This window comes from Solanum lycopersicum, chromosome 11 (assembly GCF_036512215.1).
Source record: "Solanum lycopersicum chromosome 11, SLM_r2.1".
Taxonomy (NCBI): Eukaryota; Viridiplantae; Streptophyta; class Magnoliopsida; order Solanales; family Solanaceae; genus Solanum; species Solanum lycopersicum.
Window position 1 is genome coordinate 53739267 of NC_090810.1, and position 24654 is coordinate 53763920.

General features: G+C 32.9%; 2 protein-coding genes across 6 annotated transcripts; one reads left to right on the forward strand and one right to left on the reverse strand.

Moving 5' to 3' along the window:
* Positions 1 to 1016: 1016 nt before the first annotated feature.
* On the forward strand, positions 1017 to 14307 carry LOC101252050 (AP2-like ethylene-responsive transcription factor PLT2). Of its 5 annotated transcripts, none has more exons than XM_069291731.1 (9): positions 1523 to 1614; positions 1962 to 2148; positions 2249 to 2666; positions 2778 to 2860; positions 3200 to 3288; positions 3415 to 3488; positions 3883 to 3933; positions 4071 to 4147; positions 4941 to 5866. In XM_069291731.1, exons 2-9 carry the CDS (start codon positions 2010 to 2012, stop codon positions 5654 to 5656), a joined length of 1647 nt encoding a protein of 548 aa, XP_069147832.1. In that variant the 5' UTR covers positions 1523 to 1614; positions 1962 to 2009; the 3' UTR covers positions 5657 to 5866. The 5 variants fall into 5 exon arrangements, with proteins under 5 accessions (XP_069147833.1, XP_069147832.1, XP_069147831.1 ...); XM_069291730.1 differs by lacking the exon at positions 1523 to 1614 and adding an exon at positions 1638 to 1844; XM_069291732.1 differs by lacking the exons at positions 3200 to 3288; positions 3415 to 3488; positions 3883 to 3933; positions 4071 to 4147; positions 4941 to 5866 and adding exons at positions 3944 to 3947; positions 13507 to 14307 and having other exon boundaries at positions 1017 to 2148.
* Positions 14308 to 14840: 533 nt separating this feature from the next.
* Positions 14841 to 17453, reverse strand: SAP2 (A20/AN1 zinc finger protein). The gene is given in 2 exon segments (NM_001320154.1): positions 14841 to 15534; positions 17275 to 17453. A coding segment is annotated over 1 exon segment (513 nt). The 5' UTR covers positions 15523 to 15534; positions 17275 to 17453; the 3' UTR covers positions 14841 to 15009.
* Positions 17454 to 24654: the final 7201 nt, after the last annotated feature.

Sequence of the window (24654 nt, forward strand, 5' to 3'; positions counted from 1 at the left end):
GGGCTTCTACTCTGGGATCCACTCCCTGACTATTTCTTTCATCGTTACGCATTTAAACAAACTCCTATATTAATGATAAAAAAGCATAGCATTTATTGCTGCATTTTTTAAAATTATTAATCTACATAACATATATATATATATAGTAACAAAATAAATTGATTTTTTTTAATATCTGTATTTTTAATATATATCATAGCTGTGCTACTATTTTATTTTATATAAACCCCTATTTATAAATCGTGTATTAGTTAAGCGGAAAACATTTAACCTTCTTATAACATAGATGTCTAGATAATACTACAACTTTCCATATGTTGATTGATTTTCTACATTTTATTTTTTCTGTTTGTAGTTTTTTTATCTAATGGAATGAATATATTAATGTATGTATAGAATTGATCATATTATTTAGGGAGAACTGAGTAATCTATAAAACTTTAATCAAGAAAGTTTCCTTACTTCCTACTAGTGTGTTATTTCGAAAACATTCCCTTCGTTTTGGTAAATGGAATTTTAATACGAAATATATGGTTCTTTTTTATCCTAAGATATCTTCATAATATGAAATTAGCTATGAAATATATAGTAGTTGTTTGTTACAATATGGTTATATAGTACTCTAGCTAGAGAATATGAAATTAGCTACGAAATCTATCAATCGCGTAATAACTTTGAACTAATTGTACATCGATCACTAACTTCGTAGCTAAATGATATTTACATGTAATTTTTATTGTACAACTACTGAATTGAATTTTATCTGTCGTTGATTCCGTATTGATCATACTTTGACATATATGGGTGGATTTATGGCATTGAGTGGTGTGGATGAATATACAAGTGATTGCACGAGTGAACAAAGAGAAAAAAAATGAGATGATTTGAGTAGTGTGGGAATGCTGGGCTTTGGGGTGTCATGTATTACACTCTACGAGGTATTTAAGAGAGTTCCAATACATCTCAACTTGGACATATATATTTTTTTTGTAGGGTTACCCTTTGGACCCTTTTGTTTTGGGGCTACACTACCCTACTTCTACTACCTAGTGTGGGGTGGTAAAAAATAATGGATTCTTTCCAATTGGAATTGTAGGTTTGTCTTAGTTCAAAGACTTAAAAAGGACCACTAGCTTTTCTTATAGTAAAGACACTCGTGGCCTTTATTATAAGGACTCACTAATTTATATGTTGCTTATAATCTACTTTCTAACCCCTTACAATATGTTATTTACTCTATTTCACTATTTATTATACATTACACTTACTATGAGTATATATAGATAACCTCTTTGTTATATATAAGTGAGTTCAAAATATCAAGAAAACATTAAAAAAATTGTTTTTAACCTCGTATTAAATATTGTTTTTGAAGAGGTGTGAAAAGTAGACAACTAAAAGCGAATGGAAGATGGTGGAGTAACATGGTAAAACTATAAATAAACTATTAATATTACATATTAAACTATATTGGTAGTGTTAAATGAAAACTATATATTAACCATCCTCTCTTTAGTCCCCTCTCCAATGTAACAATATTCTAGGACTCCTAGTTTGAAGTGTTGGAATGTGGTACGCACAGTCATCTTCATATGAATCAATGACCATTCTCTAGTAAGTTGTGGGTAGAAGAACTCATTCATTTATATACTTCATTCTTTCTCAATAGTTATTTTTCCTTTAGACCTTTTCATTTTTCTCTCTCCTCTCTCTCTCTCCCCCCTACTATAACCTCATATGTTTGGATGAATCATTATTAATGAAATAAAATCAAAGAAAGGTATAGGGGGATAGAAAGTGAGTGAGAGAAAAAAAAAGAAGAGAGTCTCTTCATACTTTTTAGGGTAATTCATTCTTTTGTCAGTGTGTGTTATACACAAATATATGTGCTACTAATAATGCATTTATGATTTTGTTCTAATGTTTAATTCATTTATTTTCCCTTTTTTGGACATGTGCAGGAAATTGATCCATTTGAAAAAGAAATTAAATTCAAGAGATTTTCAAGAATGAATTCAAACAATTGGCTATCTTTTCCTCTTTCTCCCACTCATTCTTCTTTACCTCCTCATCTTCAAAATGCTCAATCTCATCATTTTTCATTAGGGTTAGTCAATGAAACTATTGACAATCCCTTCCAAAACCAAGGTATACTAAGATATTACTCTGAACAAATATTCATCCCTGTTCTGAATGTTGAAGTGTGCGACCATCTCATCAGTACTAATTCATATTTATTTTTTTGTAGAATGGAACTTAATGAACACACAAGGAAGCAATGAAGTTCCAAAGGTGGCTGATTTTCTTGGAATGAACAAATCTGAAAATCAATCTGAATTAATCCCTTACAATGAAATCCAAGCAAACGATTCGGATTATCTCTTTCAAAACAACCATCTTATGCCATCAATGCAAAATGCTTTAGCTCCTCCTCCTACAAACAACTATGATCTTCAAGAAAATGCTTGTAATATTCAATCTTTGACATTGTCTATGGGGAGTGGAAAAGGTTCAACTAGTGAAACAAGTGCTAGCCCTAGCGCAAACGCTGCTACCGCGAGTGCAACTGCTGAAAATAGTAATAACACTAGTATTGTTGAAGCTGCACCTAGAAGAACTTTGGATACTTTTGGCCAAAGAACATCAATTTATAGAGGTGTAACTAGGTAATCTTTTTTTCTTTTCTTTTTTTTTTTAAAAAAAACTTAGGGTTTCCTTCTTTTTCTTTCTTCTTTCTCAATGACGGCCGTGCTCGTTTTGGACTTGAGAAAATGTAGACATAGATGGACAGGAAGGTATGAAGCACATCTATGGGATAATAGTTGTAGAAGGGAAGGCCAATCAAGAAAGGGTCGTCAAGGTGAAATTTCAATCATCAACAATCTTCTTTAAGCAAATTTTTTTTCCAATCAATTTTTCTAACTAATTTTTTGTCATCATTTTTGGGGTGGATGCTATTGTTATTCACTTGCAGTGTATTTGGGTAAGCAACTTAATTAACACTCTATTTGGTCAATCTTCAATTGTTTTTCCTTATCTTGCTCGGACTCTTCAACAATGTCAATAGATGCGTGTTGGATTCTCCAAGAATAGTTTATTTTTGAAGAATCTGACAGTGGTGATTAAAATTGAAGAGTCCTATTATTTCTTAGAACATAATTTTCTCATTTTTTTTTGTTATTTATTTTGGTTTGTGTAGGAGGGTATGATAAGGAGGAGAAAGCAGCTAGGGCTTATGATCTTGCTGCATTGAAATATTGGGGAACATCTACCACTACAAATTTTCCAGTAATTAATTACTCTTAGAACCATTTTAAAATCTAATAATATAATAAATGTAGTAATATTTAATTAAAATTAAAGGATTTGATTATTTATGGTCATGAATATTAATTATTTATTTGATGAGTATAGATTAGCAACTATGAGAAAGAATTAGAAGACATGAAGCATATGACAAGGCAAGAATTTGTTGCTGCAATAAGAAGGTCAGAACCTTTTATAATTAAATTGATGTTATTATATATTCCATCTACTAAATCTTACTACTTTTTAATGTTATAGACTTTCTATTTTAAATATATAGTCAGAGTAATCTAGTGTTCTTTTATAGATACCAATTATTGGAACAATAATAGAAGTAGAAGATTTTGGCAGAGGCTGACCATTTCTTCTTTTCACTGACAACTTCTTTTAACTTCATATATATATATTTGTGTTACAAATTTTTAATTTTGACATATATAATATAACATTTTTTTACACTGTCAAATCAAAACAACGTGAAGATGACTACAAGTGATTGTACATTGTTAGTCCAAAACGATTATTATACTATATGTATATTTAAGTTAAATTCGATTTTTCTTGCTATATATTTAGGAAGAGTAGTGGCTTCTCAAGGGGTGCATCCATGTATCGGGGTGTTACAAGGTATTCATAGTATTGTTTCCTTTTTTTCTTTTTCTTTTTTCAAATAAAACTTTAGTAAGAAAAATAATTATTTTATTTTTATTATTTTATTCTCATCTTTTATTGTTGGTTTTTTCTCATGACATATCTGGGAGCAGGCACCATCAGCATGGGAGATGGCAAGCAAGGATAGGAAGAGTTGCTGGAAATAAAGATCTCTACTTGGGAACTTTTAGTAAGTGAAAATTCTGAATCCGTCACTGAAAAAAAATCACTTTCCTGATCAAAATGACTAACAAATATATTCTATAGTGACTAACAAATTGCTTCAATAAATTTAGAGTTTATGTATGGATATTATAATGTAAAAGTATTTAATCAATCATATTGTTAAGCTAAATTATAAAAGTAATTCTTCAACTTATATGTAACCTAAAAGATAGAGAAATATACAGGGGCAAATCTAGGGTTGACTCAGAGTTTAAAATTCACCCTCGAGTCCTTTCTCACTCACCGTAGAGTCTACCGTCTGATTAGGTGAGTTGTCTATCATGTCTTGGGTAGAATTGATTGATCCATTCGTTGATAGATTCTTCTCACCTTCATGAATGTTGTATTTCCGGGATGAGACTTGTATATGTGAGAAATTAACACGACTTCCTAGTTCAAATCTCAAGTATTCTGTTTTATTTTTGAAATCACATTGATTAAAATCATGAGTCCACCAGTGAAAATATTTTGTTATTGAGGTGGTATTTTAGTTGCTCCTTTCATGAGAATATACATGTAATTTTTACCCTAGGTGACATGATATGATTGCATTAAAATTCATAGAAGCTTCAATACACTACTTTTAGAGTTCCAACTTTTTTTACGCTACAATCTAGTGAAACATAATTTTATCTTCATCAAATTATCAAAAATATACCTATAAGCAATTAAACATTGTGAATAAATAGTAAGGCAAAATAAAAAAATTGTCTACATGAGCAAAATTCTAATTTGAAGAGAATATTGTATGATTGCAGCTACTGAGGAGGAAGCAGCAGAAGCATATGACATAGCAGCAATAAAATTCAGAGGGTTAAATGCTGTAACAAATTTCGATATGAATCGTTACGATGTTAAAGCCATACTTGAAAGCAACACTCTCCCAATTGGAGGAGGAGCAGCAAAAAGGCTAAAAGAAGCACAAGCACTTGAATCATCAAGAAAAAGAGATCAGGAAATGATGGCTCTAAACTCAAGTTTTCAATATGGAAACTCAAATCCTTTACAAGCATATCCTTTAATGCAACAACATCAACCATCCTTTGACAATTCTCAACCTTTGTTGACTCTCCAAAATCATGACATTTCACAATACAACATTCAAGATTCGTCGTCTCAATTTCACCAGAGTTATCTCCAAACACAACTTCAACTTCAGAACAACTCGCATCAAGTGTCGTTATACAACAATTATCTTCAGAATAATCAAGTTTTCTTGCATGGTTTGATGAATAACAATGAAGGTAGTTCAAGTGGAAGTTATAGTACTGGAGGGTATTTTGGTAATTCTCCTGGACTTGGTGGAATGAGTTCAAATTCAACTTCAGGTAATAATGGAGGAGGAGGTGGTGCACATGAAGAAGTTGCACTTGTTAAAGTTGATTATGATAATATGCCAAGTTACAATGGTTGGTCAGGAGAGTCATCAGTTCAAGGATCAAATCCTGGTGTTTTCTCAATGTGGAATGAGTGAGAAATATAATTAAAGACGATCGATCAATCGATTGAGGTGTGGACAAATATTTTGAGAGATTATGATAACATAGATGATGTTAATTTTCATGTTTTTATTTTGTTGGATCAAGACTAATGTTTTATGTGCTTCTTTATTTGGATTCATGAGAGTGAAATACCTCCAAACTTCATGCAAAGGTTAATGATGTGTTCATTTGAGTTTCTTTCATTTCTCCTCTTCTTCATAATGTTGTTCACTTGGTCTTTTATTTCTTTTTCTATGATGTTAATTAGTTCTCCACCTTTAACGATAGAAAGGAGAAATTTTGTTTTTATTCAATACTTTATCTGTCACTATTTACTTGTTCATATTTTTTTATATTTGTCACTATTTACTTGTTCATATTTTTTTATATCTGTCACTATTTACTTGTTCATTTTAACAAATCAAGAAAGGACAATAATTTTTTCCTAATATGCCCTTATTTAATTCTAGAAAATTTCTAGTACTACTAAATTGTAATGCATGTTTTTTGGATCTAGAAAATACATTTATTATACTTTCGGAGTTGCATGATCTTTTAAGTTAAGGTAAAATTGTAACTGAAGTGTCACTTCTAAAGTAGACAACTAAATAAGGACAGAGGGAGTACTATATTGTGGCTATTTAAATTTTAATTTTCATTTTGATTTTTTTTCTTTTAAGTAATTATTACAGTGTAACGCTAATTTTGATAGAATTGCGAGGTTCAAAATTTTGTTAAACTGTTTTATCTCATTTTTATGAGACACTAAAAGAAATTCAAGGATGTGATGACACACCTTGATCAAATTATTTTTAATAGTTAACTTTTATAAAATTCATACTAAATTTGTAGACATAAAATATTAGGTGATGTAGTTGTGCATTTGATTTAAGACTAACAAAATTCAACAACAAAAAAATTATGAGCAAATCACGGCCTGCAACATAATTTATCCGAAAAAATAATAATTTAATTCAAGTATGAGTCAAGTAAAGTGATTGTGTTAAAATTACTAGACTCGTGGGATGCCTAATATCTTTCTCTCAGTCAATAGAATTTCTTATTCCAATTTCTAATTTGCATACCAAATAAAGAGTCATTTCTTTTGATTAGGGACTAAAAAGAGATGACCTGAAACGTCATAACTTAATTCAAAGTGACGACTCTGAAAAATAAAATAATGTCTAACCAAATACCGTGCGAAAATAGGATGTAACAGATGAGATTCTCTAGCTCATAAAAAACATTGTCAATTTGGTTCTTGGACCATTAATTGAGTTTCTTGCTAAGATATTTAAGTTTGCTCTGAAACTTCCACATACAATTTCCCTCCACCTTAATGTTCCAAGTATCTCGACCACTTCTTTGAAATCATCATGGTCATCAGTCCAAAAAATTAGGAATTAAAAATGCTTGATACTTCTTTGATTTGAATTAGAACGTCTGACTAGCATAGGCGTATGAGCCGATTCGATGCTATTTAGATGTTCTATTATCATTTCTAGGGTATTTTTAAGTCCTCTAATGATTATGAAAATTTTATCGAATCTTCCATGTTCTGTGATTTTTTAGGTAGGTGATGGATTCTTTATTTTTCAAAGTATGTAATGTGTGCATGTTAACTATTTTTGCAGCATTAATTGTGTGATGCATGTAGGGTGAACTAGAAGGCTAATGTGTAATGACTTCATGTGATATCTCTTGCAATGAACCTGTTTATTTACTTATGATTTCAAGTTGGTTGTCCATTGTGATTGTGATTGTGATTGATAATTGACTCGGGTATCACGCCGGTACAACATATAAATGGTTGTTTCAAATACCAAGTGTGACATGAATCATTAATAGTTGGTTCCTATACCGTACTTGTATACTAACAATTTGAGTGTGTTTCATGAGAGGACCTTGTATGTGCATTTGTGATCATGTGGGGGAATGTTTCTTGCATTAGTTAAGTCAAAGTTGTGATCTGAAATCTGTTTTATTTTAAAACGGTTTGTATATGTTTTGACATGTATTACTGTTCTGCAGTTACTTGTTACATTAATAATTAATATATTGGAAATGATCATTGATTCTACCAATACTCGGTGTTCACTACTAAAATAGGCAAAAATCGACGAACTGCGTCACTTTTTCTTTTTGTCAAAATTGACGAAAAAGCGATGCAGTCGAGTTCGTAACTTTTGGCTCGACGCATTTCAAAAATGACAGATTGTATGGTTTGTGTAAATCGTTTTTTTTATAAAAAGAATTTTATTTCCAAAGAGCGACGCAGACGATCGTTTATTTTCAATTCATAATTTTCAAAAACTTGAAAAGAAACGGACAAAGACGCCATCCGTTGCTTTTTGAAAACCCCAGAAACATAAAAAAAAAAAAAAGAAAAAAAAGGCAGAAAAGTGACGGACAAAAGCTCCATGTCAATTACTTTTTCTGTTTTCTTTTTCCAGCAGAAATCTGCTACCCACCTGCAAATTATATTAAATTCAATTTCGAAAGAATTCAACCTATTCAAGCAAAACATGTAATTAACATGCTACACAAAATATAAACTAACCAACTTAATTAAACCTTCAAAACATAAATCAAAAATTTTTGAAGACTTGTAAAGTCTTTCAAAATTCAAAAGTAGTTCATTAATTCTACATATCAAGATTTACAAAGTTCAAGCTTCATTAATTAATATACAGTACTTAAGTTTATGATTTCAAAAAGTAATTAATTATATTCTGTTATAAAATATAAGCTCGGAATACTATAATGTAGAAAGAAGAAGACAAGATATGGAAATGATGAGAAGATTTTTTCTTTTTATTCAAGTGTGTTTTTCAAATGGTGAATGATATCTCTATTTATAGTGTTGAGATGTTACCCCAAAAGTTCACCAAATTAATAGAGACATGTTTATCCCTTAATGCTCTTATCACCTTGGATAGGGGTGTACATGACCGGATAGGTTTGGGTTTTTCAAGTATTAAGGGTCCGTTTGGATGAGCTTAATAAAAACAGCTTTAAAAAAGTACTTTTGAAAGTGCTGAAACTTATTTTTAAAATAAGCAGTTATGCGTTTGGATAAAAGTGCTGAAGTTGTTATGCCAAACGTGAAAAGGGAAAAATAGAAGAAAGAGATGTTAGGGTTATATGGATAATTTGGAGATTGTATAAAAATATTAAGGGAAAAAACATAAAAATGTGGTCAACTTAAAACAGCTTATAAGCTAAAAAAAAAAAGCACCCCTACCCCAACTTTTAACTTTTGGCTTAAAATAAGTTTTTTTTTTAACTTAAAAAAAGCTGTTTTGAGTATTGCCAAACAGTCAAATAAGTCAAAAATCAGCTTTTAAGTCAGTTTGATCACCTTTTAAGCTGAGCCAAACATGCTCTAAATCAAACTATTTGTGTTAGATTTTTGAATTTATAAACCAAACCAGTAAAACTCGGGATTTTCAACTTCGAATTTATTTGAGTTTTTTTTATTTTTTTTTTATTTTTCCGATAAAATATGCATACAAACATATATTTACTTGTACTTCAAATATTTATTTTATCCCACCATAATGCAACTATCTAAGTTGTTTTTTAAGAAAATAACACAAAATGTGAAATGATTAATGACACTACAATATCCAACAAAAAAATTATAATGAAATTGTGTAAAACAACTATTGCAAATTAATAAGTCATAATGAAATTGATCATAATTTAAAAGTACTAAATCATGCTAAAATAAGTTTAATAAGTATTAGTTACATGAATAAATATTAAACGAAAGTAAAATTATATTATGTATTTTAATTGTGTAAACCAATGTAAAACTAAAAATAATATTCAATATTATAGTCATTCTTAGTGTTGAATTGATTTTCTCCTTTTGGATTACTATTAATTTGATTTTGATTTAAGCTTTATTATAATTACCAACATTCGATCATTAAGAAATTCTAACTTTCAAACAAAAAAAATATATATATTAAAAGATAAAAACTATGAAAAAGTATAAGAAATATTTTAAAATATATCAAAGTAAATATTTTTACATATAGAATAAAATTTTTAAAATTATATATATAATGTCGGGTATTTTTATTTATAGAATAAAATTTTTAAAATTACATATATAATGTCGGGTTGGTTTGGTCTCGGGTTGGTTTTTTCTAGTTGAAACCAACCCAACCCAAATATAGTTGGGTTTTTTTTCAACTCTAAACTAAGTCAAACCAAATCACTAGTCGTTTTTTTTTCGGTTTGCTTTGGTTTTCGATTTGGTTTTTTACACCCCTAACCTTGGAAGCACCCATACATGAATCGAATCAAATCTAGGATAGATTAAACGGATAATCCACTATTCATGGGTTTATAACACTTTCCCTTGGATGTCCATAGATAATATGTCTTGTTAAAACTTATTAGGAAAAATCCAGTGGAAAAAAATTCTAGTAAAGGAAAAAGAGGAGTACGAAATTTAAATAAGCCACAAAAAAAATTGAAGTGACCAAAATAAACCACTATTCTAGGAAGTAACTAAAATAAGCATAGTGGAAGAAAAATTTCACTTTATTCAATATTCCAAATGTTTTCTGTTAGTCCCATAACGTTTATATTTTAATATGTAACGAAACTATTTCTTACACTTTATAAAATGTAAGTTTTTCTTACACTTTGTAAAGCAAAACTTTTCTTACACTTTATAAAGTGGAAGAAAAACTTACACTTTACAAACAGGAATATTTTTCACGTTTTGCTCTCTTTATGAAACTTTTGCAGTGTTTTTCATCATATAATTTTATCGATTTGACATGTCATAATACAGAAAAAATGATTACACAATGTATATTTGAATATGCACTATTATATTAGTAACTCGATCTTTACATTTTTTATGACAGAATTTTGATGATATTTAGAGTAACATAAAAATGAACGAACACTTAGTCAAAATTCAAAATAAGTTAAAATAGAACACCCAAAATAAAAGAAAAAATACGAAAATTTTAAAAAACTCGACCGAGTAGGGTAAAATTATGAAAAATCTAAACACAACTTGACTATAAGTTAAATTTAGTATATTAAATTTTAGGGAAAATACCCAAGTGCCCCCTTAACCTATGCCCGAAATCCCAGAGACAGACTTATACTATACTAAAATCCTATTACCCCCTGAACTTATTTTATATGTAATTTTCTACCCCTTTTTAGCCTACGTGGCACTAGTTCGAAAAAAAATAGTCAACCATCGTTGGGCCCACAAGATAGTGTCACGTAAGCTAAAAAGGGGTAAAAAAATATTAATAGAATAAGTTAAGGGGGGTAATGGGACCTTAGTATAATATAAGTGTGTCTCTGAGATTTCGGGCATAGGTTGAGGGGGTTCTTGGACATTATCCCTAAGTTTTATATTCCCTCCCATTTCACTTTGTTTTTCATTTTGTAATTTTCATGTTTTTACTTTTTTATATACTTCGAACCATTCATAGAAATTCTAATTCAGCCATTGACTTTAACTAGTGTATGCAGAGCAGGTGAGTTTTGATTATGAGTATGCACAACTAAATATATGACATTTTCTTAAATTATTTATTCTTAAATATAGAATAAAAAAAAATTATCGAATGTATGTGCATCCTCAAAGACCATATGGGTCTACCTCTACTTTCAAAGATCTAAATCCCCAAAACAAGTCTACATTCTAAGTGCATATAAATATAATTATCACCATCAAAGATAGATCCTTCAAAAAGTAGTATCAATTGATAATTTTTTAAATAAAAAAATTAAAAAAATAATAGAGAAAAATAATATTGCAATTACATCAAATGAAATTATTTTATTAATAAATCAAATATGTCTATTTATAACTACAATTCCCAACTAAAAATATATACATGTTAGTTGTTATAAATTTATTGAATTAGTGAATTTTACATTTAATTGAAGGAAAATGCACAAGTACCCCCTCAACTTATGTTCGAAATCTCAGAGACACACTTATACTATAATAAGATCCTATTACCTCCCTGAATTTATTTTATAAGTAATTTTCTACCCCTTGAATTATAATATGTTTTGATTAGGACTTGAATGTAATGAGCGTCATGTATCTAAAAAATATTTAAATAATTTAAATTTAAAATCGTTAAATAAGTGATCAATTTTATACCCAAAAGTGGATGATAAAAGTATTTTAGAGTTAATAAGTGAAAGATAATGATATTTTGGAGCCTTGAGGAATATTTTTTTTTTTACAATTTTTAATACTTTTAAGGGTATTTAAAGCCCTTTTCAAAAATAAAAATAAAGATAGTAACTGACCACTATAAGTCAATAATTATAAAATGGAATAAGTGATCAATTTGGTTCAATATTATAACAATATTTTTAATTTTAAAACTAAATCGAAATCAAATAAACAATTATTTATTTAATTTGATTCAATTTCCAATTCGTATTTTAGGCAAACACACCGCCATTCGTTGTGGAAAGCATGACAGATATACCGGCATTGCTTTCTTATGTTTTCCATTTCCATAGAGAGAGAATTCAAACTTGTGCTTCAAGAAAATTGATTTGCTCATCTCTCATATTTATATATATTATCTGTAAGCCTCTTTTATTGATTTAAATTGAATCAATTGTCAGTTATTTGTTTGTATCAATTCTCTGTTATGACTGCTGTAATGGAATTCTGATCCCAAGTTGTCTTTTTTCGTAAGTTGATTTACTACTGGATCTACAAATTCTTGAGAGACCCTTTTGAGATTTATGTTTGATTTTTTTTTTTGTATGAATTTGTGATTTTGTGGTTGATCTATATTTGAGGGGTGAATATGAAATTAGTGAAAATTTGGTGTTGAATTGGTGTTTTTCTTGATGGATTAATGTCGGTATGAGAGTTTTGAAGAGCTTCTCTGTTTGAATTTCATGTATGAGTGGGTTCTTGCATCTTGATGGATTGACAATAGGTAACAATCCAAACAAATTGCCCTAAAAGTATTATTTGTTCTTAAAAATATGTGGTTGATTCAGCTATAGATGAGCTTCTTGCAGAAATTGAATCTTGTGTTTCTGTGTGTGTTCTATTATTCAGCTGTTGTTACAAATCGATGTCTAATTATGGTAGCTCGAAAAACCTTCTGATGATGTGATCTTTTTATGCTATGAATGACTTGGAGGGTACCTCTTACCTTCTTATCACCCGCATTGATCCTGATTTTGTTTTTTTGTGTTAATGATGAATGTGATGAAGATTTTAGAAGAAGACCCTTGGGGATTTTGGAACCATTTGAGCATTTCTAGATTCTCTGTTATTGGTGTCAACTCAAAGAATAAGATAATCTCATATGTCAGCCAAGTGAAAGGGCAAGTTAGGTCTTTCTGAGTACTTCTCTAATACTCTAACGAGAGAGAGAGATTTATCTTCTATATCATGTGAATGATAATGGATGGCCTGCTCGTTTAGAGAACTTATTCTCATGGCCGATGGCCTTGCCCAAAGGTTACTAAATCCCCCACTCTTCAGGTGTGCCCCTCAACACCGAGGAACATGTGCTAGGGTGTATGTACGAGACTTGTTTTAGATCATGAGCTGGTACAAAAGCACGAAAATAATGAATGATCTATTAATAGGTGTTTCACAATCACATCTACCTATACCTTAACTGTACTTAATTATGAAAGTTCCTGGTCATCCATATTTCTGTATCTAGGCATGTGCTTTGGTGTGAAAACTTTCTTGTAAAGCAAAGTATGTTGGTTAGTTTGCAGCCAACTCCATTCCGCAACAAGATTTTGAAATTACTTGACTTCTGACTTCTCCATTTGTTCAGGTTTCATAGACCAATAGAAACAAGATGGTCAGAGCATATTCACAAGAGCATATTTACAGGCACCCATGGGAACGAGTTACTTCTGCATCCTGGCGCAAGTTCGCTGATCCTGTGAACAAACGCGTCCTATCTCACATCCTTGAGGTTGATACATTAGATCACAAGCTTGATGCCAACTTAGGCAAGCTTTACACAACTCGTGCCATCACTATACATGCACCTGGGCCATGGTTTGTTCGCAAAATCATTGGTCAAGATATATGCCACTGTATTGAATCAACAGTTGTTGATGCACAGAGTCGATCGATGCAACTTTCTACTCGTAACATCAGTCTCCAAAATTTTATTGAGGTAGAGGAGAAAATTAGATATGATCCACATCCTGATAATCCAAATTCATGGACAGTCTGCAAGCAGGAAACTAGTATTAAGATTAAGCCTTTGTCTGCACTGGCTTCTATGGCAGAGAAAATAGAGCAGAAATGTGTAGAGAAGTTCCAGTCGAACAGCGCAAAGGGTAGAGAGGTTATGGAGCGGATGTGTAAGTACCTTGAAGCTGAAGCCCGTGGCACGACTAAGTTCTGACTAGCTTTACGGTTTCTTTAGTGAGTAGCATTTCATTTTTTTTAATCTCTTTAAGACGAGAGGCGAGTTTTCATGTAACATTTGCTAGCCAATTAGTGAGCAAGTTCTTGTGGGAAACACAGGATGTTGAGGATAAAATCCTCTTGTACCTTTTTGTAAACAGCATTAGATGTTAAATCCCCAGGCTCAATATGTCTGAGTTTGTAATAATAAGACCTGAATTTTCAATTTCAGTTTTGAAATTTGAAATTGATTCCAGAGCAGCTAAATCTGAAATATTCTGTAACTTGCCTCCACAACTAACCTCAATCACAAGCAATTTTCACCCTACTATATGAATGTACATAAACTAAGATCCCCAACAATCTAAATTCATGTAGGTTCATCTTAAATCGATATAACTTTAGAGTTCTGATGGAATCTGGTGCATTAGTGCTTGTTCATCAATCAACTATACCTTCTGGGGACATGACCAGAAAGATCTAAGAGACCTAATGATTAAAAATAAAAATAAAAAGTTCTAATAAACTCAAAGAGTGAACAGCTTACCTACAAGAACGATGCAAAACATATACAAAGCAAGGTGATGTAAGGATAATAAACAACATTGGAGCAAACTGAAGCCATATAAGAGATCCATGAAGAATAATTTACAATGCCAGATTACAATTGCATGGATGTTAACCATGTGAACCACAGAATGACACAAAACAAACCTAATTAATATTAACCAAACCAACACATACAAAGACTTGAAACTGGAGTCGACAAACAAATTCTATCAATGACAATGAACAGGAGTTCCTGAGCCTGTAGATGATTCTTGAATAGCCTTCACTCCCAGATTTAACGAGATATCATGTGAAAGGTAGCCAATCAGAGGAAGCCCTCCTTGGATTAAAAGGACACATCAACTTTGAGAACAATAACTCCTTTTAGATCTTGTCAAGTTTTTCTGCCTTCACAACAGGATTGGCCTTTGCAATAGCATTGCGTGCAGCAGAGCGGTAGTCAAATTGACAGTCATGTTTATCTGAGTAGCGGTGTGATCCACAGTAAAAGTTACCACAGCGGCATTTGAATCCAGTCAAACCAACCTTTTTCTTGCAAGTGCTGCATCGGCTAGGACCCTCCTTGGCCATCAATTCAGCAGCCTCACCAGAACTTGAAGATGGAGGTGATGACAAAACCACAGATTTTGATTCTAGCAGGGCAGGTTGCACATCCACAGAGCCAACAAAGACAGGCCCCTTCTGACTTGTTGACCCATTCACAAAGTTTTCAATTGACGATGCTGCAAGCTTTTCTTGTTCTTGTTTCAGAATCACGTCCTTATAACACTTGGAGCACATATTCATATTTGCAGCACTTCCAAAAAACCCACAATTGTTAATGCACAAAATAGGGCCTTCTGGATGGGGTTGACATCCTGTCTCATCATGCTCCATATTGTTGCTTTTCTGAAAAAAAATGATTTAGAGGAAAACGTTAACAAGCAACTACACCTTAATCTCGATTAGTTGAAGTTGGATATATGATTCTTTGCATTAATGTGGGTTGTCTGGAGTGAGAGGAGTAGAAGAGCTTTTGAAGGTGTAGAGTTGAGTTATTAGTAGTTAAGGAGTAGCCTTCGTTCCCTTATGTTATGTACGTGCATATAGAAGGTCCCATATTATATAGGCGATCGGGTGGAGTGTAGATTCTTTACCTTTTGCCTTTTGGTATACCACTAAGGTCATTTTATGGCCTTGTTTATGATATCAAATACGTTTACTTGATCAAAGAAAAAAAGTGACCCTTTGAGTCTATCTGCTAATCTATTCATTTGAATTGACAGATTTAAGACTTCTAAAATTAAAGTTTCTTTATCTCGCACATACATACTAACATGTATGAATTTCCAACTAAAATACTCGTAATAAACATCAACTCCAACTTATAACAACAACCGCAAGTCATTTAAACAACTGGTTTGTATTGCTCTTGGAGATCCTTTGCTTCCATTGAGCACTCTTCCTAGGTAACTTGTATCGATTACGAAAGATTTACATCTTTTTAGGCTACTTCCCCAAGTGATATTAAGTATACCCCTATCAACTTCAATCATCACATTATCATACTAAGATGTACATCTTTTTAGGCACATTATCCTCAATGTGTAATATTCACACACTCTGTTGACGTGATCATCGCTAAAAAAATTTGATTATCTTTGTTGACCAAACATATAGATAATGATCTCACAATTGTTCTGTAGGACTTGCTTTTTACTTCACCTAGCTATCCAAAACACTCTTTTATTTCAGCCGTTCATTTTATTCTATATGATATATTTACATCCATCACAAGAGGACTAAACCAAGATTTGAATTGCCTAAATTAACGCACCAGCAACCCGTCAATCTTCAACGATAAGTTAAACTTTCCTTTCCCACAGGATAAAATATTCTCCAACTCCGCCAGCTTCAAACAAAAAAAACATAAATCCCCCCAAAGTCTGGTAACTATACTATGTCTGAAAAAGATAATTCAAACTAATCCTCACCAAGAACCTCCTCGCCGCACCACATAATAACACAAGATCAAGAAAACATAGTCTGGGGCAATGAGTGCAGCCAGCAAACGAAGAAATCTTGCAAAATATCAAAAGAAACTACCAAAGTTTTAATAAATAGTGCAAGATCAGTACAGCAAAGTTGTAAAAGCCAAAAAAACACTGGTTAGTAAACTTGAAACTGAATCAAGTTCACAACTATGCTCGTGAAATCGAGCAACATAACTAAGAGTCAGGCTCATCTCACAAGTTCAATTCGACAAAAATAGGATTCTGACCAAAAAAAGACTGCAGAAAACAACTTGACATTTCTTTGAGAGGCAATATGCCTAATTCTGGCCTTTTGGAACACAATATTCCACCACCACATCACCTAAACCCACCAATTCAAAAGGATACTCACAAAACTTTACCAACCATAAATCAAATGATTATCAACAACGATTTCATAAAATAACATGATTTAAATCCCAATAAGTAAAGCTGATCTCAGAAAATCAAAATTAACACAAGAAAATCACAACAATATGACTAATAAAATAAAACTCAACACCTATATACAACAGTTGATAGATCCATCAAAGAAACAAAAGCAAAAATTATTGGCTTAGAAATTATAGATCAGATAACAGAAAATTGTACTAACCGCTGAACAGATTAAGAGATTGTGGACAGAGGCGATGATTGAAATTTGATAAAATGTAAAACTTTATTTATGTGCCGTTTTTGGTTCTCTGTTTTGCCTTTTTGGCTGAAAAAGGAAGTCTTTTTCGTGGCTTCTCTGCCAACCAACGTTCCTTGCTGATTTGCTGCGTTCTCTTCGATTCCTATTTCATTTTTGAAAAAATTAATCAATTTTAAATTATTTAATTATTTATTATAGTTATAGTTTATTATAATTAATACTCGCGATTAACGTTATACATTAATTATGTAGATTGACTTTGAATTTATATAATTAGTTGGTGTAATTCGTCAGAATATACAAATACATATGTATAATATACAATTATCTAATCGATATACATATAAAAACCTCTATCTCACTCTCTGTCTTCTCTCGCTTGTCTTTCTTCTCACTCTCCAATCTCGGTTTTCATCTATACAAATATATATGCATAATATACAATTATAAATATATATAATTCACATCTCTCCTACTCTGCCCTCTCACTTGTCTCTCTCCTTTCTCTCCCAATCCCGCTTGCCATATATACGAATACATATATATAATATACAATTATCAAACCGATATACATATACAATTCACTTTGTTCACTCTTTTTCCACTCTCTCTTGCCTCTCTCCTCTCTCTCCCCATCTCGTTCGCCTCTCTCCTCCATATAACATGTATCTACGAATTCTAATTATCAAACTATACCTATTGGAGTAATTAAGTTGTTTTTACGTGACTATAGGTGTGTTTGGTTGGGACAAAAGTTTTTCAATTTTCTCATGTTTGGTTGACACAAGTTTTGGAGAATATTTTTCAAATCAAACTCATTTTTCTCAAAATTAAGGAAAACATTTTCAAAACTCTCATCCAACTTCAAATTACTTGTTTTTTTTTTAAAAACATCAATTTTTAAGAATTAAGTTTGTTTTTAAAAAATATTTTGCAACTTTTTCATCCCTACCCTCGCCTCTCTACCCACCCTACCTTCCAAAATAAATTTTCAGTTTGTTTTTAAAAAATAATTTCAATTTCAATTTTTTGTTTTTTCATCCCCAGCCTCGTCCATCCACCCCCTAAAACTCAAGCACCCCCACCCCACCAATTTTTTTTTAAAAAAATATATTTTTCTACTTCAAATTATTTTTTCACCAATACCCCTCCTTCCCCCCCCCCAAAAAAAATTATTTTCTAAATTTAATTTTTTCACCCCTACCTCGACCCCTGTCCCCCAACACCCACCCTCACCTTCCAAAATAAATTTTAATTTTTTTTTTAAAAAAATCAACTTCAAATTTTTATTTTTTCACTCCTACCCCTAACTCCCCAGCCCCACTCAAAAAAATAATTTATTTTTAAAAAATATTTTCAACTTTAAATTTTTATTTTTCACCCCTACCCCGCCCCCCCTCCTCCACCCCCCAAAAATATATTTTTTTTATAAAAAAATATTTTCAATTTCAACAATTAATTTCTACTCTCGTAAAAATAAAAGATATTTCTCAAAAATATTTTTCATTCATAAATCACACAGTAAAAATTATTTCCTAAAAATATTTTCTACTAACAAACCAAACATGAGAAATAAGTCATAGATGTATTTGTTTTCCTTCATACCCCTATATATGTGGAAGCTCCCCTTAATTTTACTCATGCTTTTTTATTATTTCCAATTTCCTCCCTTATTTTAGAGTATGTGTGTTGTGTGTATTTCTCATTTTAATAAAAATTGATTTTCTTAGTAATGTCTTTTGGACTTACGAATGCCCCTGCTGCTTTCATGAGTCTGATGAACAGGATTTTTAAGCCATATCTGGATCTCTTTGTCTTTGTGTTTATTGATGATATACTGGTATACTCAAAGAGCAGGAAAGAACATGAGGAGCATTTGAGGATTGTGTTGGAAGTGTTGAGGGAGAAAAGACTTTATGCAAAATTTTCCAAGTGCGAATTTTGGCTAGATTCAGTGTATTTCTTGGGGGACGTGGTTTCTAAGGCTTAGGTGATGGTGGATCCTTCTAAGATCGAAACAGTGAAGAGTTGGGTAAGACCTACCAATGTTACATAGGTAAGGAGCTTTGTTGGTTTAGCTAGCTACTGCCGTCGATTTGTCAAGGGATTTTCTTCTGTTGCCTCCCAACTGACAAATTTGACTAAGCAGAATGTTCCATTTGTATGGTCGGATGAATGTGAAGAAAGCTTCTAGAATCTCAAGACCTTGTTGACTACTGCACCAATTCTTACCTTGCCAGTGGAAGGCAAGAATTTCATTGTTTATTGTGATGCATCTTATTCTGGGTTGGGTGCAGTGCTAATGCAAGAGAGAAATGTGATTGCTTATGCCTCAAGGCAATTAAAAGTGCATGAACGTAACTATCCGACCCACGATTTGGAGTTGGCTGCAGTGGTATTTGCATTAAAGCAATGGAGACACTATCTATATGGGGTTAAGTGTGAAGTCTATACCGATCATCGTAGTTTACAATATGTTTTTACTCAGAAGGATTTGAATTTGAGGCAGAGGAGGTGGATGGAACTACTGAAGGACTACGATGTTACTATATCGTATCACCCAGGAAAAGCTAATGTGGTGGCAGATGCTTTAAGTAGAAAAACAGGGAGCATGAGTAGTTTAGCCCACTTACAAGTTTCTAGACGCCCATTGGCTAGAGAGGTCCAAACCTTGGCTAACGACTTTATGAGACTAGAAATACTAGAGAAAGGAGGATTTTTGGCCTGTGTGGAGGCAAGATCTTCTTTTCTTAACAAGATTAAGGGAAAACAGTTTGATGATGAGAAACTAAGCCGAATTCGGGATTTGGTGATGCGAGGAGAGGCTAAAAAGGCAATAATTGATGATGAAGGCGTTTTGAGAATTAATGGAAGGGTATGTGTGCCCCGTGTTGATGATTTGATCTACACCATTCTTACAGAGGCTCATAGTTCAGGATATTCTATACATCCTGGTGCAACCAAGATGTACCGTGACCTAAAGCAACATTTCTGGTGAAGTAGGATGAAGCGTGACATTGCTAATTTTGTTGCCCAATGCCCGAATTGTCAACAAGTAAAGTATGAACACCAGAGGCCCGGAGGAACACTTCAGAGAATGCCCATTCCTGAATGGAACTGGGAAAGAATTGCAATGGATTTCGTGGTTGGTCTTCCAAAGACATTGGGTAAGTTTGATTCTATTTGGGTAATTGTTGACAGATTAACTAAGTCTGCTCACTTCATTCCGGTCAAGGTGATGTACAATGCAGAGAAGTTAGCTAAACTTTACATCTCAGAAATTGTTCGGTTGCATGGAGTTTCACTTTCCATCATATCAGATAGAGGAACGCAATTTACTTCTATGTTTTGGAGAACATTGCATGCTGAATTAGGTACTAGGTTGGATCTTAGTACTGCAATCCACCCTCAGACAGATGGACAGTCTGAGCGAACGATTCAGGTGTTGGAGGATATGCTTCGTGCATGTGTGATAGAATTTGGTGGTCATTGGGATAACTTCTTACCCTTAGCAGAATTCTCATACAATAATATCTATCACTCAAGTATTGATATGGCCCCATTTGAGGCACTGTATAGGAGGAGATGTAGGTCTCCCATTGGTTGGTTTGATGCATTTGAGGTTAGGCGTTGGGGTACTGACCTTCTGAGGGATTCATTAGAGAAAGTAAAATTTATTCAAGAGAAGTTTTTAGCAGCTCAGAGTAGGCAGAAGGAATATGCAGATCGAAAGGTTAGAGAGTTGGATTTTATGGAGGGTGAGCAAGTCTTGTTGAAGGTTTCTCCCATGAAAGGGGTGATGCGGTTTGGTAAAAGAGGTAAGCTAAGCCCAAGGTATATTGGACCATTTGAAGTACTTAAGCGAGTAGAGGAGGTGGCTTATGAATTAGCCTTGCCTCCAGGACTCTCAGGAGTGCACCCGGTATTTCATGTGTCTATGCTGAAAAGATATCATGGAGACGGAAACTACATTATTCGTTGGGATTCAGTTCTTCTTGATGAGAATTTGTCTTATGAGGAGGAGCCTGTTGCTATTCTAGATAGAGAAATCCGCAAGTTGAGATCAAGGGAAATTGCATCCATCAAAGTTCAATGGAAGAATCGACCAGTTGAAGAGTCCACTTGGGAGAAGGAGGCTGATATGCACGAAAGATACCCATACCTGTTTGCAGATTCAGGTATTCATTCTCGTCCTTGTTTTTCTTCCTTGATCGTTCGAGGACGAACGATGGGTAAATTGATATCTATTGTAACGACCTGTTTAGTAGTTTTGAGCAGTAGAGTTTATTTCTGGTAATAACTGTCTGGGTCGATGGATCCCACGACGAACCGTCATGGGCACGACGGACCGTCGAGGGGGTCTCATTCCAAAACACTTAGATTCTGAAATTTGGGTAGTGAGATCGACTCTCTGAACTTCACGACGGAATGGCAGGACGGACCATCGTTGGCACGACGGACCGTCACAAATCTTTCCACAGAATTAACTCTCTGAACTTTGTGACGGACCTGCAGGACGGACCGTCACAGTCGTGACGGACCGTCACAGGCTCCGTAAGTCCACTCGGGTTGGAATTCTGCTAAAGTTTTTAAAGGGGTGTTTTGGACTATTCATGATTATAATTATAAAGTTAGTGGGTTACTGCTAATAAATTATTTATTTGGGGGTTAAAGAAGACAACTTAAACCTAAATAATGGGCTACTTTCATCATAATGAGTTATATGATAATTAGGGTAAAAGAGAAAGAAATTGGAGAGGAAAAAATAAAAAGAACAGAGGGACGAACGAGCGAGAGCTAGAGAGAACACAGAGGAAAGCAAAGGTTTTGGGGGATAGCTTGCTTGATCACGATTCTTCGGTGGAGGTAGGTTATGGTTTATGCTATTCCGCAGTAAACTCTAAATAGCGATTGATATGTATTGGGTAATTTTGTAAAATCTTCTATATGCTTGATTGTGTGTTTGCATGATGTGATTATGTAATTGTGATGGATTAGAATGTGGAGGTTATTGAATCTTTAATCCTAAAATCTCTCTAGTAAGATGACAAATGGGCATAAAGAAGGATTGATGAACTAATAGAATGAGATTAGTGGATCGGAGTGTCACGTTCTGACACATAGCATTAGTGGATCGGAGTGTCACGTTCCGAAACAGAATGTAGGGGATCGGAGTGTCACGTTCCAACACCAGGATAGTAGGAGATCAGAGTGTCACGTTCCGACACCAGGATAGTAGGGGATCGGAGTGTCACGTTCCAACACATAGTAGTAGGGGATCGGAGTGTCACGTTCCGACACAAGAAGAACAAAGAGAATGAATCTTGAATTATGTTAATATACTCAGATTTGAAGAACCTAATTCCTAAGTGAGTACGGTGTGGAAGCTTGAGTTCTCATAAGTGTGTTTGGTGTTGTGGCAAATGATTCTTATACTTGTTGTTATCACCTGTTAAGTATTGGTTGGTTTTATGTTATTATTCGATATATATTGCTTTCTATTTTCAGTTGACCGATGATACCTACTCAGTACGTGTTCCTTGTACTGACCCCTACTTGTAAATTTTTTCTTTGTTATGGTGGAGTGTAGCAAACGTGCCATCGACTTCGGCTCGTCCGCAACTCTAGCCAGTCTTCATCACACCAGATTTCAGGGTGAGCTATTGCTTCTAGCTTGGACTGGATCTTCTTCTTCACGTCTTGATGCCTTGAAGTTCTGGCATGGACTAGATGTTTATTTATTTTAGCTTCTTAGATACTCTTAGATTTAGTAATTTGAGGCTAGATGTTCTTGTGGTGATGACTTCCAGTTTTTTTGGGAATAATAAGTATTAAATTTTAGAAGTTATTTATTGGTTATACTAATGAGTTTTAAGTCTTCCGCATTATATTTTGTTCGTTATGGTTAGAATATTGGTAAATGATTGGGGTTTAGATTGGTTGGTTCGCTCACATAGGAGGATAAATGTGGGTGCCACTCGCGGCTCGTTTTGGGTCGTGACAGTATTATTGCAATAGTGTTTGATTATACCTAAAAGTCTAACATTACCCCTCGACTATATTAAAGGTTTAAAAATATGGAAAATTATATAACTGTTATAAACATATTTGTATTATAGTGAATGTCTAATTGTGTGAGTCCTTGTAGGATATGGTTAGAAATCCTACTTGGGGACCAAGTAAGGTTTCCCCTATAAATAAAAGAGTTTTCCTTCATTGTAAAGAAGATTTGTGAAATATCTATGAATCCTGAATATACTTCAAGAGAAATAAGAAGTCTTTTCTCTTCTCCCTACTTTCTTCTTCTTCTAAATTTATATAGTTTCATAACACGTTATCAGCACGATTATTTTATTCTTAAAGAATTATGAAGAAGACGGGAAAAGTGCAAAAGAGATCTTGCATAAGTTATGCAATAAGGTTTTTATATTTTTGAGGTATGATTTGTCTTTATGTTATAATTATTTATGTAACAGATTTGGAGGTATCATCTCAAGTAAGTATTTAAGGAGACTTGTCAACTTTCTATACGTTTAATTTTAACCAACTGAAAGAGAATTCCTTAATTTATTTTAATAATTGAATAAGCACATCTTAGTGAAATGTATGTTTTCAACCTTTATATGAGGTATGTGATCTATTAAGCTATATTTATTAACTACTAATGTTGATTATAATAAATCAATAATCTCAATGTTGTGTGTAATTATAATATACCATCACATTAATGATCATCAAAAATGATAAAATTACAATTATTTTTAAGGCTTGAGGTTGAGCCTCATTGTGGGTAAGACGATAGATTTAAGTTTTATCGCACCAAAATAATAAGACGATGGATTTATGTCCAATCGCACAAAGAGGGTAAGACATTGTGTTAAAGTCATGATGCACCATGATGATAAGATATTGGGTTCAAGACCCATCGATTTATGACCTAACACACTTTTATATGGATAAGACATTGAATTTATGTTTTAATGCACCATATTGATGATATAATAATGACTAAAGAAAAACTAATGTGTTTTTGATGAGAAGTCATGAGATTTACTGAATTTGCTCCATTAGGTAAAGTGAATGTAATAGTAATGCATAATATGTCTGAAAAAAGACAAGTGATTTAATAATGCACATAAATATGGAATAAGGTACTAAAGTTATCATAATTTGATATGCTCACATGTTTGTGTTCCATTCATCAAGAATGAGAACTTTTGATAAATGCTAAAAATATAAATCCATTCTCTTAAGGGAATGAGGTGTAAGTTATCATGCTAGGCATGAGAAAGATTGCGATCTTTGGTCAATGATGTGGTATCACCAAGAATGTCTCTAAGA